The sequence below is a fragment of the Ruditapes philippinarum genome, unplaced genomic scaffold (genome assembly GCF_026571515.1).
Source record: "Ruditapes philippinarum isolate M1 unplaced genomic scaffold, ASM2657151v2 ctg425_1_1_1_1, whole genome shotgun sequence".
Lineage (NCBI taxonomy): Eukaryota > Metazoa > Mollusca > Bivalvia > Venerida > Veneridae > Ruditapes > Ruditapes philippinarum.
The window spans coordinates 456,601-472,521 of NW_026864449.1; the positions used below are offsets into that span (position 1 = coordinate 456,601).

Here is a 15,921-nt window from a genome sequence, read left to right on the forward strand (position 1 = left end):
AATTTACAACAGACAACATTATATCCTGGCCTACTCTGCTTGAGAAGCCCATCAACATAAACAATAAATTCTGTCTTTAACTTCTGAATACCTTTCACAGTTAATAAATGAAGTGTTTGTACTCTAGTTGCATTCGTAAGACCCATCAGCATTACTAATTTCAATGTTAAATCCTTTAAAGTTAACTGACTAACTGGACTCAAAGTCCTTAAATATATCAAGACTTTATTTACATCCCATATTTTGGAATACTTTGGTTTCATAGGTCTCAAATTAAAAATTCCATGTAAAAAACGCACAACTTCAGGATGGTTCCCAATAGAAATATTTTCCCATTTTACTCCTAGAGATGATAATGTTGAACGAGCAGAGTTTATAGAACTATAACTCAAACCTTTTTCAAATAATTCTGTTAAAAATTCAATAACACTATTTATAGACGGTTGAATCTCACTAATTTTCCATTTATTACAGAACTGAAGCCAACTGTTGATATATACTTTGTACTGCTGCTTGGTCGACACTCTCCACGATGCAAGAAATATTGCTGTAGCCTTTTTTGAAAAACCTTGGTTTCTAAATGATTTCCCCGAGACTCGACATGCCAAAAGTTTTAACCTTTTTCCCATAGGGTGCACTTTGTTGAGCTGTTTCAATTGAAGGAGTGTCTCGCTTCTTGGGAGCAATCGTGGATTGTCCACCAAAATTCTCAGCAGTGCTGGAAACCAGACTTGTGTCTTCCATAGTGGTACAATAATTATAGCTTGTGCCTGGTCTGTCAGGATTTTGCGAATGCAATGGTTTAATAAACTGAAAGGAGAAAATATATACACACATCTATAAAAACTCCAGTTTATACTAAAAGCATCAATGTATGCTGCCCCAGGGTCTGGTTCAAATGCACAATAATGAGTCACTTTATGATTTAATCTAGACGCAAAACGGTCAATATCTGGTTTACCCCATAAATTACAAATTTTTTCAAAAATATCCTGTTGCAATTCCCACTCAATATTATCATTGAATTTTCTTGAAGGTGCATCTGCGACATTTCTTTTGCCTGCAATGTGACAACAAGTAAGCCATATGTTATTATCAACACAAACTTTCCATATACTTTTGCTCATGTCGTTGCAAGTAACAGATTTGCAACCCCCCATATTAGTTACATAGCACACTGCTGTAGTGGAATCAGTCAAAATCTTAACATGTTTATCTGCTAATTTACTACACAAAGACTTTATAGCAAAGAAAATTGCTTTCATTTCTAAATAATTTATATGAAACTGTTTTTCCTCTCTAGTCCAACGGCCATGACCTTTTTTTCCTTCACAAACAAATGCCCAGCCTAAATGAGAACTGTCAGTTATAATTACAATTTCAGGATTTCCCCTGTCAATAACTCTATATGCTAAGCCAACAGTGTTAACCCACCATAAAAGTTCCTCTTTCATGCAAGCAGAAATTTGCATATTTTTATCAAAATTTCCACAATTATGTTTTAAAGCAGCAGACTTAGCCATTTCCAGATTTCTATAATGCAATTTGCCAAAATCAACAGCAGAAAAAGCTGCAACCAACAGACCTAAAACCTGAGCGACCTGTCGAATAGTTGCAACGGTTTGATTTAACAAATCTGTGCACTTTTCAATTATGAAGTCTTTTTTGTTATCAGGTAAATAAACTTTCATTAGTTCAGAATCTATGACAAAATCCAAATGTGTCATCTTTGTGGTAGGAACCATAACCGATTTTTCTTTATTTATGAGAAAACCCAAGTCAGTCATTAATTTGACAGTTTCATTTACATTAGATTGACATTCTTGAACAGTGTGGCCACCAAGAAAACTGTCATCGATAAACCCACTACTGATATGATCTTTATTTCTAAGCGTATAATACACAGGTTTAAGTAATTTTGTAAATATTAATGGTCCATGAGCAAGACCATTGGGCATGGCAACAAACTGAAAAATTTTGTTTTTCCAACTGAATCTCAAATAGATCTGATGCTCATCAGCAATTTTAATAGAGTAATAAGCATGTCTTAAATCAACTGAACACATATACATATTTTTTGTCACTAGTTTAAAGTGGATTCAAATGTATCCATTTTGAAATGATGATATGGCAGGTATTCATTAAATTTCTTAAGGTTTAATATTAGTCGATATTCTCCATTTTTCTTTTCCCTTAAAAATATGGGAGACAAAAACTGACCCTCAACATATGTAACCTGTTTAATTACCTGCATTTCTAACAATTTTTCAATCTCAAACTCAACAATCTTTTCTTGTTCCCTATTAAATTTAATCTGATGCATAAGCCTGTCTTGGCAAGGAATAATACCACCTAGAAATTTTATATGACAATGCTTAACAATATCTAAAATTTCAGGATCACTCGTAATATTTTTCCAAGCAGAAACAAAATTTGTCAATCTACCAGCAACAAACAAATCTCTTACCTGTGATATATCTAAGTTCTTGGATAACCGCGCTGGCGGCCTCTGTTCCAGTTTTTTGGAGCTCCTTTTTCAAAAGACTCTTGAATCTGCCCAATGCGAGGATAAGGACCCCTGCGGGGCCCCCTAAATCCAAATCAACTTCTAAACATGACACGTCCTCTAGCACGAAAAGAAGGACCATACTGCATGCGATTTCCCATCTTGTTACAATCCTCAATATCTTTTGCAGCTTTAGATACATCGTCACCAAATAATTCCGACGTAAATGGATAAGAATGGTTACATAAGTTCGCATAATCTGCTTTCAGTTCAGGACGCAAAAAATCTCTTCTTGCATGGTTTAACTGAACATTAGCTTGACCAAGCAAAGCTAAAGCATCATTACATGTGTCAAGTATGGTACCAAAACTCTGACCTTTTTCAGATTCCAAATGTGCCAGCTCATTCATCGATTTTGTCAAATTTACTCCGGCCTTGACAATAGACTTCTCAATATTTTGTAATTTCTTGTCATTATTCCGAGATCTTGGAGGGACCACGTCCCAAATCAGCTTATTTAATTTGACAACAACTAATCCTTCACAATTTTTTGGCCGAGCACAAACATCATCTTTAGTCATATTCTCATAGACAATATCACCCAAACCATTCCTGAACAAATTATTCACATTTCCAGCCAGAGCGTTATCTACATCATCACTCACAACCTCCTCCGAAACAAACTTAGAAGCAAGTTTATCAAATCTACTGGCAGTGGCCGAGTTATTTGTCGAAACAGACTCCGATGCTTTATCACTAGTCTCACTAGATTTATTTACAGTTTTTTCTGTGTAACAGCTGTCCAATGGACTATGATAGCTCATGTCCAGGTTACTATATTGAGTGTATTGTTCAGAACTATCTTGCATTTCATCACCTTCATAATTCTCATTGTAGTAATCACAATACTGATCATTACTAGTATCTTCTAGATTATGAACACGACCATCCAACAAATCTAAATGATTGACTAAAGAATTTTGATCATTTCTAATTGATCTTAGTAAATCCATCATACACTCCTGATTATTATTTATTTCAATCATTTTCTGTGATTTTTCATTTGAACTCTCGCACTCGGGTTCATTACTCTGTTTTTTAGACGATTTTATTCGAGTTTTCCCATTTTGGCTCGACTTTCCCTTTTCATCATTTTTTGTTCTTTTGTCTTTCTCTGACTCTTTTTGCATGTCTTGCGACAAAGTCGCCATTTTTTTATATCACAATCTAATTTAAACTGTTATACACTGAATAGCAATACCCCACCACCCTACGGGCGGTGCACAATTTGGTTATAAAAACAACTTTATATCAATTGTCACTCGTAAATCTACGCCACGCGTAATAGAAAAAAACCTTCTTTAAACTTATTACAAAGTTAACAATACGCTATGCGCATTGAAATTCTAAACTATAGCATTTAATTGCGCTACGCACAACTACAAAAATGTGTTATCGCCGAGGCAGACAGAAGCACACTGAGGCGCATGCGTGGCGGAAGTTATCTCATTTTAGACGAAAATTTATTTGTTTGAACGAAATAAAATTATCCCCCCTTCCCACATGATTATCACACAGGATAAATTTACTATAAGCTGGTTTAATTATCGCCCCTTCCCACATGATTATCACACTCGATAAATTTACTATAAGCTGGTTTAATTATCGTCTTTTCCCACGTGATTATCACACAGGATAAATTTACTATAAGCTGGTTTAATTATCGCCCCTTCCCACATGATTATCACACACTATAAATTTACTATAAGCTGGTTTAATTATCGTCTTTTCCCACATGATTATCACACAGGATAAATTTACTATAAGCTGGTTTAATTATCTCCCTTTCCCACATGATTATCACACAGGATAAATTTTTACTATAAGCTGGTTTAATTATCGCCCCTTCCCACATGATTATCACACATGATAAATTTACTGTAAGCTGGTTTAATTATCTCCCTTTCCCACATGATTATCACACAGGATAAATTTACTATAAGCTGGTTTAATTATCCTCCTTTCCCACCTGATTATCACACAGGATAAATTTACTATAAGCTGGTTTAATTATCTCCCTTTCCCACATGATTATCACACAGGATAGATTTACTATAAGCTGGTTTAATTATTGCCCTCTCCCACATGATTATCACAAAGGATAATTTACTATAAGCTGGTTTTGCAATATATGGGGTCTCAAGATTAATGTTGAAAAAACTAGAACTATCGCTGAATGCGATTCATACCCCCACCAATGTCCTTGACAGAAGAGGACTTGGAAAGGTGGTTAAGGCAATAACTTGTGTGGCACAAATACATAAAAAGAAATTATCTCTGGTGAAAAAAAGACTAATAGTACAGGTAATAGTATAAATATATTATCAAATCATGTTCGAAACAGTTACAAAAAACCTTTCTTTTTCCCTATGTACTAAACATTTTATTTTTAAGTCAATTTTTGACCTTCAAGTGTGGCCTTGACCTTAATCTGGCACACGGGTAACCTTGGTTTTGCACATCGCCCAGTTGGGGTGAACATTTGAGTAAAGTTTGAAGAAAATCCTTCCATTAGTATAGAATTTATAGAGCGACACAAAATATTGTCTAGTATTGATTGTATGTAAATTTGAAGACTTAAAAAGGGGCATAACTTTGTCAAAATGCAATACAGAGTAATGAAACTTGACCTGCATATCTTATTTGCGACATCTCATATATCTTAAAGTTTCAAGCAAATACCTGTGCTTAGTAGTTTAAGAATTATTCAAGTACATGTTAAAATTTAAGAATATTTTCTAAGTCAATTATTGACCTTCAAGTGTGACCTTGACCTTTAGAAGGCACAAAGGTGACATGGATTCTGCACATAACCTTGTTGAGGTGAACATTTGAGTAAAGTTTGAAGAAAATTCTTCCATTAGTATCGGATTTATAGAGCCGACACGACATATTGTCTTATATTTGATTGTATGTAAATTTGAAGACTTAAAAAGGGGCATAACTTTGTTAAAATGCAATACAGAATTATGAAACTTGACCAGCATATCTTAATTGTGACACTTCATATACATTTTAAGTTTCAAGCAAATACCTTTTCTAGATTCAGAAATATTCAAATAAATGTTAAAATTTAAGAATATTTTCTAAGTCAATTTTTGACCTTCAAGTGTGACCTTGACCTTAAGCCGACAAAAGGGTGACATGGGTTCTGCACATCCCCTTGTTGAGGTGAACATTTGAGCCAAGATTGAAGAAAATCTTTCAATTAGTGTAGGACTTACAGAGCGGACACGACATACAGTGTAATATTTGATTGTTTGATATTTGACCTTCAATTGTGACCTTGACCTTGAGCTGACACATGGGCAACATGGGTTCTGCACATCCTCTTGTTGAGGTGAACATTTGAGCCAAGATTGAAGAAAATCTTTCAATTAGTGTAGGACTTACAGAGCGGACACGACATACAGTGTAATATTTGATTGTTTGATATTTGACCTTCAATTGTGACCTTGACCTTGAGCTCACACATGGGTAACATCAGTTCTGCACATCCCCTTGTTGAGGTGAACATTTGAGCCAAGTTTGAAGAAAATCCTTCAATTAGTGTAGGACTTACAGAGCGGACACAACATACAGTGTAATATTTGATTGTTTGATATTTGACCTTCAATTGTGGCCTTGACCTTGAGCTGACACATGGGTAACCTCGGTTCTGCACATCCCCTTGTTAAGGCTAACATTTGAGCCAAGTTTTAAGAAAAACCTTCAATTAGTGTATGACTTACAGAGCGGACACAACATACTGTGTAATATTTGATTGTTTGATATTTGACCTTCAATTGTGACCTTGACCTTGAGCTGACACATGGGCAACATGGGTTCTGCACATCCTCTTGTTGAGGTGAACATTTGAGCCAAGTTTGAAGAAAATCTTTCAATTAGTGTAGGACTTACAGAGCGGACACGACATACTGTGTAATATTTGATTGTTTGATATTTGACCTTCAATTGTGACCTTGACCTTGAGCTGACACATGGGCAACATGGGTTCTGCACATCCTCTTGTTGAGGTGAACATTTGAGCCAAGTTTGAAGAAAATCCTTCAATTGGTATGGGAGTTATAGAGCGGACACGGAAATGGAGACGGACGGACGGACGGACCGACCGACGGACCGACCGACCGACGCGACAAAGCCGAATCCATTATAGCCCCCCCCCCATTTTAAATTTTTTTGCCCCCAAAAAATTTTTAATCAAATTTTTTTTAAAATTTTATCTTTTTAGTAAATCCTTTTAACAAAATTTCCTGATTAAAAAAAAAAATTTATTTAAATTTTCTTTTCGAAAAAATTTTTCATTTGAAATTTACCGAAAATTATTAAATTTTTTTTTTTTAAAATTTACTTTTAAAACCAAAAAAAAAAAAAAAAAAAAAAAAAAAAAAAAAAAAAAAAAAAAAAAAAAAAAAAAAAAAAAAAAAAAAAAAAAAAAAAAAAAAAAAAAAAAAAAAAAAAAAAAAAAAAAAAAAAAAAAAAAAAAAAAAAAAAAAAAAAAAAAAAAAAAAAAAAAAAAAATTTTTTTTTTTTTTTTTTTTTTTTTTTTTTTTTTTTTTTTTTTTTTTTTTTTTTTTTTTTTTTTTTTTTTTTTTTTTTTTTTTTTTTTTTTTTTTTTTTTTTTTTTTTTTTTTTTTTTTTTTTTTTTTTTTTTTTTTTTTTTTTTTTTTTTTTTTTTAACAGGTAAATTTTTTAATTTTTTAAATTTTGTTACTTTATTAAAAAAAATTTCTTAAGCTTTTAATTTTCCCTTTCCAAATTATCAAAAAAATTTAAAAAGGGTTTTTAATTTTTCCTTTCCACCTTTTCAACCGGATAAATTTTTTAAAAAAAAATTTAATTTTTTTTCCCAAATTTTCACAAAAATTTTTTAAAGGGGTTTAAACCCCCCAATATTATCAATTAAAAAAAGGGTTTTTTAATTATCTGTTTAAATTAAAAAATAATAAGCTGAACTTTCCCCCAAAAATTTTAAAAGGGAATTGAAATTTAAGGGAATAATTGTTGGAAAAAAAAAAAAAAAATTACCGGGAAAAAACCAAAAAAGGGGGGGAAAAAAATCTTTATTTTCGGAAATTAAAAAAATTTCCCTTTTTTTTATTTAAATTTAATTTTATTTTTGGGGCAATTTTTTTAAGTGTGCCCTTTTTTTTATTGGGAAGGGGAAATTGGTTTTTCCCGCCCGTTTGGGGTAAATTTTTTTAAAAATTTTAAAAAATTCCCCCCCTTTTGAATTTTTGGGGAAAAAAATTTTTGTTGTTTTATTAATTTGAAGCTTAAAAAAGGGGGTAATTTGCAAAATAATCAAAATGAAATTAAATTTATTTTAATTTAAATTTTAAATTAAGCCAATCCCGTGTTAGGTTTTTAAAAATTTTTGTCTGTAAATTTTTGAAAATTTTTTTTTTTTAATTAAATTTATTTAAGGACGGTGTGGTTTCAAAATTTTTGGTGAAAATTTTAAAGAAAAAGAAAATTCCCCTTTTTGTATAATTTTTAACCGGGCCCTTTTCCCTTTTTTTTTGTTGTAAATTTAAAAACAAAAGGGATCTTGTTAAAAAACAAAAAGAAATGTTACCCAAAAATTTTTTAAAATAAATTTTTTTTAAAAAAATTTTTATAGTTTAAAAAAAAAATTTGAAACCAAAAAATTTTTTTTTTAATGTCCTTTCCTTAAGCCAACAAAAGGGTACTGGGTTTTAAAGGAGGTGGGAAAATTAAGAAAATTTTTTAAAAAAGGGGGCTTTCAAGGGCCAATCAAAAATTTTAGGAATTGCCCAATTTTCCGTTGAGTCCTGGGAAATTTTTCCATTTTTTGAGGTAAATTTCAAAAATTAAAAAATCTTTTAAATTTGGGGTTACAGAGGGGCCTCGTTAAAATTTAGTTTTTATTTCCTTAAGGGACCTTACCAGCCCAAAAGGGCAATTCCCCCCCTTTTTGGGGGCTTGGGCCAAGTGAAGAAAAAAATTAATTTTTTAGGACTTAAAGCAAACCCCAAAATTTTAAAATTTTTAAATTTGATTAATTGCCCTTCTTGGCCCGGGAACCCTTTTAATCCCCTTTTTAAAAGGCCCGTTTAAGAAAAACCAAATGTAGGGTTTAAAAGGGGGAAAAAATTTGAAAATTTATTTTTTGTTTTGCCAATTTCCCCCGTTTACGAAATAAATGGGGGCTCACATTTTGGAGTGAAATTTAGCCCCCTTTTTTTGGAAAATTTTTTTTAATTTGGGAGGATTGGCCCGGACCAAATTTATTTTTTTTGTTTTAAAATTTTAAATAAATTTTCCTTAAATTTAAAAGTGAAATGGGTTTTTCCCTTTTTTGGGGGGTTTTTTGGGCCAATTTGAAGAAAATCCAAATTTGGATGGGTTTTAAGGACACGGAAAGGGGGCGGGGCCAGGGGGGCAACCGGAAAAAAACCAATGCCCCCCCTTTTTTGTAAGAAATAAAAAAAAAAAAAATCTTTCAATTAGTGTAGGACTTACAGAGCGGACACGACATACTGTGTAATATTTGATTGTTTGATATTTGACCTTCAATTGTGACCTTGACCTTGAGCTGACACATGGGCAACATGGGTTCTGCACATCCTCTTGTTGAGGTGAACATTTGAGCCAAGTTTGAAGAAAATCCTTCAATTGGTATGGGAGTTATAGAGCGGACACGGAAATGGAGACGGACGGACGGACCGACGACCGACCGACCGACCGACGCGACAAAGCGAATCCATTATAGCCCCCCCCCCACATTTTGTGGTGGGGGTATAACAAAAGCTTTGATATTTGAAAATGGTAGATCAACTCAAATGGACATTAAAATTTATAATACTACAATCAAACTTGTTAAATCTTTTAAATATCTAGGTGTACATTTATTCAGTAATGGTAGTTTTCAAAATTCACAAAAACTTATAGCGCAACATGCCTCGTTTTCATTACATAAGCTTTTCCAAATATTTGACAGAACAGTATTACCAACATCACAAACAAGAACTGTCGGAGGACAGTATTGGCTCGACTATTAAAAAATTTGTCACAAGAGTGTTTATTGAGTATAATAATGCTAGTTACCTATGAATACATAAAATTGACCGAAAAGGTACAAAGGCTTGTTATCAAGTAAATCACTGCTTTATTATTAATAATGCATAAAAATGTCCCAAAAACACACAAACTCTTCAGTAGTTATGGCGATAACAGCTTACAAGCAAAACTTTTCCATGAATTTCTAAGTTGAAAAAGGGGAGAAAAATCAGCCTAAATGCAAGATAGAATTATGGATCTTGGTCAGTGACCTACAATTAAATTCTTTAATGCATATGTGAAGTTTTAAATAAATATCTTTAATACTTATTGAGATATGTAAATCTTGCATGTAAACATTAACCTAGAGACTAAGTAGAAAAGGGGAGATGAAATCAGCCTAAATGTGAGTAGAGTTATGGAACTTGGTCAGTGACATACAATTATGACTCTCCAATTATGACTCTAAGTACATGTGTAAAGTTTCAAGTAAATATCTTTGAAGACCTTTAACCTTTAACCAAATTTCTAAGTTTCAAAGGGGCAAATAACTCTGCAAATATTGCAGACAGAGGTTATGCAATTTTGCAAACTGATGTACATTGTTACTATAAAAAAGTATTGTAAATTTCAATTGAATATCTCAAGCAATAATTGAGATATTTGACTTTACAAAAAAACTTTAACCCAAATTTCAAAGTTATAAAGGGGTATTATTCTGTTAATATTATAGACAGAGTTGTCCAACTTGTCAATCTGATGTACATTGTTACTATAAATAAGTATTGTAAGTTTCAACTGAATATCTCAAGCAATAATTGAGATATTTGAATTTACAAAAAACTTTAACCAAAATTTCTAAGTTAAAAAGGGGCATAATTCTGTAAATATTGTAGACAGAGTTGTCCAACTTGTCAATCTGATGTACATTGTTACTATAAATAAGTATTGTAAGTTTCAATTGAATATCTCCAGCAATAATTGAGATATTTGAATTTACAAAAAACTTTAACCAAAATTTCTAAGTTAAAAAGGGGCATAATTCTGTAAATATTGTAGACAGAGTTGTCCAACTTGTCAATCTGATGTACATTGTTACTATAAATAAGTATTGTAAGTTTCAATTGAATATCTCAAGCAATAATTGAGATATTTGAATTTACAAAAAACTTTAACCAAAATTTCTAAGTTAAAAAGGGGCATAATTCTGTAAATATTGTAGACAGAGTTGTCCAACTTGTCAATCTGATGTACATTGTTACTATAAATAAGTATTGTAAGTTTCAATTGAATATCTCAAGCAATAATTGAGATATTTGAATTTACAAAAAACTTTAACCAAAATTTCTAAGTTAAAAAAGGGGCATAATTCTGTCAATTTTGTAGGTAGAGTTATCCAACTTGTCAATCTGATGTACATTGTTACTATAAATAAGTATTGTAAGTTTCAATTGAATATCTCAAGCAATAATTGAGATATTTGAATTTACAAAAAACTTTAACCAACACAGACGCCGACGCGGACGCTGAAGCCGACGCTGACGCCGGGGCGACTACAATAGCTCTCATATTCTTCGAATAGTCGAGCTAAAAATTAAACTTTTCGATATATTAGTGGGATCTAACTTAAATTACTGCTCTGAGGTTTGGCGTTTACATCCAGCATCAGACATTGAACTTGTACACAGCAGATTTTTAAGGAATATATTAGTCAACAAATTTAGCAGCCCTCTATGGAGAACTCGGTCGGGTTCCAATGTTTGTTATGCGAAAATATAATATGATTAAGTATTGGAATAAGCTAATAACTCTAGACAATGATAGTATCGTAAAGAAAGTATATAATAATTTGAAACTAGATGATCAAAATAATTTAACATATAAAAAAAGAAATTGGGTATCTCAAATAATACAAATTTTGAATGAACATGGTTTTGGATACGTTTGGCTGTCACAAAAACTTGATAATACAACACTCCAATTGATAAAACAAAGAATATTTGATAACTATTACCAACTAGAACTCCGCGAGTCGGATGTGTCGCCTTGTGAACAATGTAGTTTAGAAGAAATGGCCAGGACAAAAATGAAATATGAAAAATAACAAAGGGCAATAACTAAAAAATTATAAGTGCAGAGCAGCAGTTTCTGTGCACTTCTTATCAATAAGATCTATCATTCTATGATGTTTCAAGTCCATAGCTTTCATACTTGAGGAGAAATGACCAGGACAAAAATAAAGTAAGAAAATCAACAAAGGGCAATAACTCAAAAAATAAGAAATGCAGAGTATCAGTTCTTATGCACTGCACTTTTTCTTAATGAGATCTATCATCCTATGAAGTTTCAATTCCATAACTTTTGTACTTTCAGAAAAATGGCCTGGACAAATATTAAGTATGAAATATAACAAAGGGCCATAACTCAAAAATTAAGAAATGCAGAGTACCTCTTCTTGTGCACTGCACTTCTTCTTAATGAGATCTATCATCCTATGAAGTTTCAAGTCCATAGCTTTTATACTTAAGGAGAAATGGCCTGGACAAAATTAAAGTATGAAAATAAACAAAGGGCAATAACTCAAAAAATAAGAAATGCAGAGTACCTCTTCTTGTGCACTGCACTTCTTCTTAATGAGACCTATCATCCTATGAAGTTTCAAGTCCATGGCTTTTATACATTAGGAGAAATGGCCCGGACAAAAATAAAGTATGAAAATTAACAAAGGGCAATAACTCAAAAATTAGGAAGTGCACAGTACTGGTTCTTATGCACTGCACTTCTTTTTAATGACATCTATCATCCTTTGAAGTTTCAAGTCCATAGCTTTTTTAGTTGAGGAGAAATGGCCCAGACAAAATTAAAGTATGAAAATTAACAAAGGGCAATAACTCAAAAAATAAGAACTGCAGAGTACCGGTCCTTGTGCACTGCACTTTGGGTTATTGAAAGAAGCATGCATACCAAGTTTGAAGTCAATCAGACTTATAGTGACTGAGTTATGCTCCGGACAAGCTTTAGGGGACGCCGACAACGACACAGACGCCGCAGACACAGACGCCGCCGACAAAAGTAACCCCTATATGTCACCTTTTCAAGGCGACACAAAAATGGTATTCTGAAATAAACAACTAGAGCAAATTAAAAACATATGCAATTTTTAAACATGAATTCAAAAGAGAAAAATATCTAGATACTGTTATGAAATTTGAAACTAATCTTTTACTAGAAGAGTATTCTTTTAGGATGGTAAATCTGGACAATATTTCTAAGCTGGTTAAAATGTTTATGTTAACTTTTACTCATTTTTGTTGTAAAACAATTGAGTCATTAACAGTCCAGAATATTGGCACAGCTCAGTTATTTTTAGATTATGAGCATACCTCATTCCAAATTTGGAAAGGTCGCGCAGACAAAGGTCGCGCGACACTTAAGGTCGCGCAATAGGAAAGGTCGCGCAGAATCAGCTTTCCCAGGCATGCTAGTTCCAAATATGGAGAGGTCGCGCAATAAGAGGTCGCGCAGTCTAAAAGTACAAGGTTTAAGTTATTTTTAGCCCTTCAGCATCTCAATTGTTGTTAACAAAGCATAATTTGGTCATATCAGATTTTATGAATGGGATTCCTTCCTGCTTTATCTATGTACAGCTTACTTGGTTCAAATGTTGAGCTGTATGTTGTAAAGCTGGAGAGATTATATTTCTGTTGTTTAATGAATTATCAGTCAGTATCATAAGTTTATAGAAATGTCAATCAGTAGTAAGTGTATTGGTCTTATAAGCCATATATAGTACATATATCTTTATTACTGCAAGTGTATTTTGCACTATTAAGATGCATTATTGGACAGATAATAATTATGCTATTGAGTGATAACATGTAACTATTATGTATTTTTGTACTTATGTTTGTATTGTACAACAGTCTGTATACCTGAACCAGTTGCAGGCCATTTTGAACATTGTTAAGGCATTGTCAGCATTTTTAAAAGGTCGCGCAACATTCAGGTCGCGCAATGAGTTGTGTGCAAAACTGGTTAGCGCAAGTGGGTCGCGCAACAATCTACTTTTGCACACCACCCTAGCTGCGCAAACAGAAGGGTATATAAGCTGGGAACTTTTCTAGCTGGGTTAGTTTTTGAGGGGTTTTTGAGGAGTTTTGGAGTGAGTTGGAGTTGGTTGAGTTGAGTTAGTTAGTAATGGAAGAAATGTATTTGTTGAAGTTGTTAAGAATTTTACTTTGGTTTTGACTGTTGATAGAGAATAAAATGATGCATTATTTTGATTTACTGCAATTAATATAATCCTGCTTTCACTTGGACTGGACTTGTTCATTATACCAGCATAGAGAAATGGTTTACTTTTAAGCGAAAAAAGTGAATAAACAAAGCTTTTCACAAAAGGAGAAGAGATTTTCTTAACACTGGTGGCAGCATCGGGATAAGGACTTTAACATGCTTCAGCGCAGGGATAAAGACTTTGAAATTTTCTACTTTTGAGTGTAATGGACTTACAAAATGGAGAAGGAATTAGAATCATTGCGTCAGACTGTTTCTTTGTGCTGTTTAGAAATAGGAAATATCTCCAAAGAATTAGTTAGTCATAGTGAAAATATAACAAGTGCATTTAGTGATTTTTGTAACAAAGTGAATGAAATTTTAGAAATGAAAAATAATGAAATCAGTGAATTAAAATCATATAATGCAAAATTACGTGCTTCTATGTTAGACGATGACACTCAGGTTTTAGAAGAAAGTCAGTAGTATGGGACCTAAGAGATCTGCTAGATCTGCATCAGCATCACGTCTTGAAAATTCAGAACTTACAATGGATTTACGTCAACAACTTTCCAGAAAAATTGATGAAAATGATGATTTACAAGCTAATTTAACTAATGCATTGGCAAATATTGAGAAATTAAATGAAACTGTCAAAATTTTACAAAGTGAAAAAGTTGGATTACAAGAAATTGAAGAAAGTGAAAATGAACAATTTCGAAGAGATAAGGAAAATTTGAACAGTCTATATCATACAACTCAGATGAATAGAGACAGACAAATCCAAGTATTGACAAATGAAATTGATGAATTACAAAATATTTTACAATCAAGAGATGTTGAACTTAGTCGCCTGCAGAACATTGCATTACGAGAAAGTAACCAAAGAAATTCTCGGGATTATAATGTTCCACTACCAAACCAGGTTCTTTTTGATGGTAAAACCTCATACACCGCATTCATACGTCAATTTGCTGTGTTGGCTGAAACATGCCAATGGAGTGATAAAGAGAGGGCATTTCGCTTGCTGAATAGTCTGAGGGACGATGCAGCAGAGTTTGTATTCAACCAGGTCAGTCCTGAAACTCAACAATCTTACAAACAGCTTGAGCAATGTCTAGCAGCAAGATTTGTAGAAAGACGTTCTACAGCCTCTTATCTGATGGAGCTCGAAAATGTAAAGCTTCACTCAAGGGACAAACTCGTGGAGTATGTTGCAGATATAAAGCGTCTGGTCTGAAAGGGCTACCCAACTGCAGATGATCATACTATTGGTACAATTTGTTTACGGCATTTTATTAGAGGTCTGGGTGACTCCCAGATGGCTCTGGCTATAGGGATGAAGGATCCGACCAGTATCGAAAATGCACGCGAGATTCTGGAGACGTACTATAGTTTGAAGGATGAAACTAAGGCAAACACCAAAGTTCGAATGGTTCGTCAAGGGAACAACAATGTTTCTCAAGAGCAGTTTTTGTCTTTCAAGAAAGAAATAGATAAAAAATTTGATGAAATTCTGTCTGCCATTAAAAAGCAAGATATGCAGCCAGAAAAATTCAAAAGAAGGGATTTATCTACTGTTGAGTGTTATAAGTGTCATAATTTAGATCATTATGCACGTGATTGCACGAGTCAGCAGAGTGATAAAAATAAAGCGGAAAACTAGGTGGGACTAAGGCAGACGGCCTTGCGTTAGTCCAAAATCATAGTGAAAAAGTGATAAAAATTCATTTTAATGATACCTGCAATGGATTATCTTTGTTATTACCTGTGAAATTTGGTGATATCAGTGCAAATTTAGTAGTAGATACTGGAGCAGTTGTTACTATTGTTTCTTCTAATATCTATCATAGTGTGCCTTCTGATATTCGTCCATCATTGGAGAAAATTGATCCAAATTTTAAGCTTGAAGTTGCAAATGAAGGGTATCTCCCTATTTTAGGTAAAACTGTGATGAGTTTTAAAATTCATAAGGATATATTTAAGTTCAATGTGTTTATTGCACCAATTCAAGAAGATGGTCTTTTAGGTCTTGATTTTCTACAAGAAAATAATTT

General features: G+C 32.9%; 2 protein-coding genes across 2 annotated transcripts in view; both read right to left on the bottom strand.

Moving 5' to 3' along the window:
• LOC132725600 (brefeldin A-inhibited guanine nucleotide-exchange protein 3-like) overlaps positions 1-15,921 on the bottom strand; it is a 52,235-nt gene that overhangs the window by 16,045 nt on the left and 20,269 nt on the right. The gene's annotated exons all lie outside the window — the stretch shown is intronic.
• LOC132725590 (uncharacterized) lies at positions 2,123-3,911 on the bottom strand. Its single transcript, XM_060710728.1, has one exon. The coding sequence runs from the start codon at positions 3,715-3,717 to the stop codon at positions 2,602-2,604; it is 1,116 nt and encodes a 371-aa protein (XP_060566711.1). The 5' UTR covers positions 3,718-3,911; the 3' UTR covers positions 2,123-2,601.

Excerpts from the sequence above, each read along its gene's own strand:
- LOC132725590 (XM_060710728.1), bottom strand. The coding sequence starts at position 3,717 with ATGGCGACTTTGTCGCAAGACATGCAAAAAGAGTCAGAGAAAGACAAA.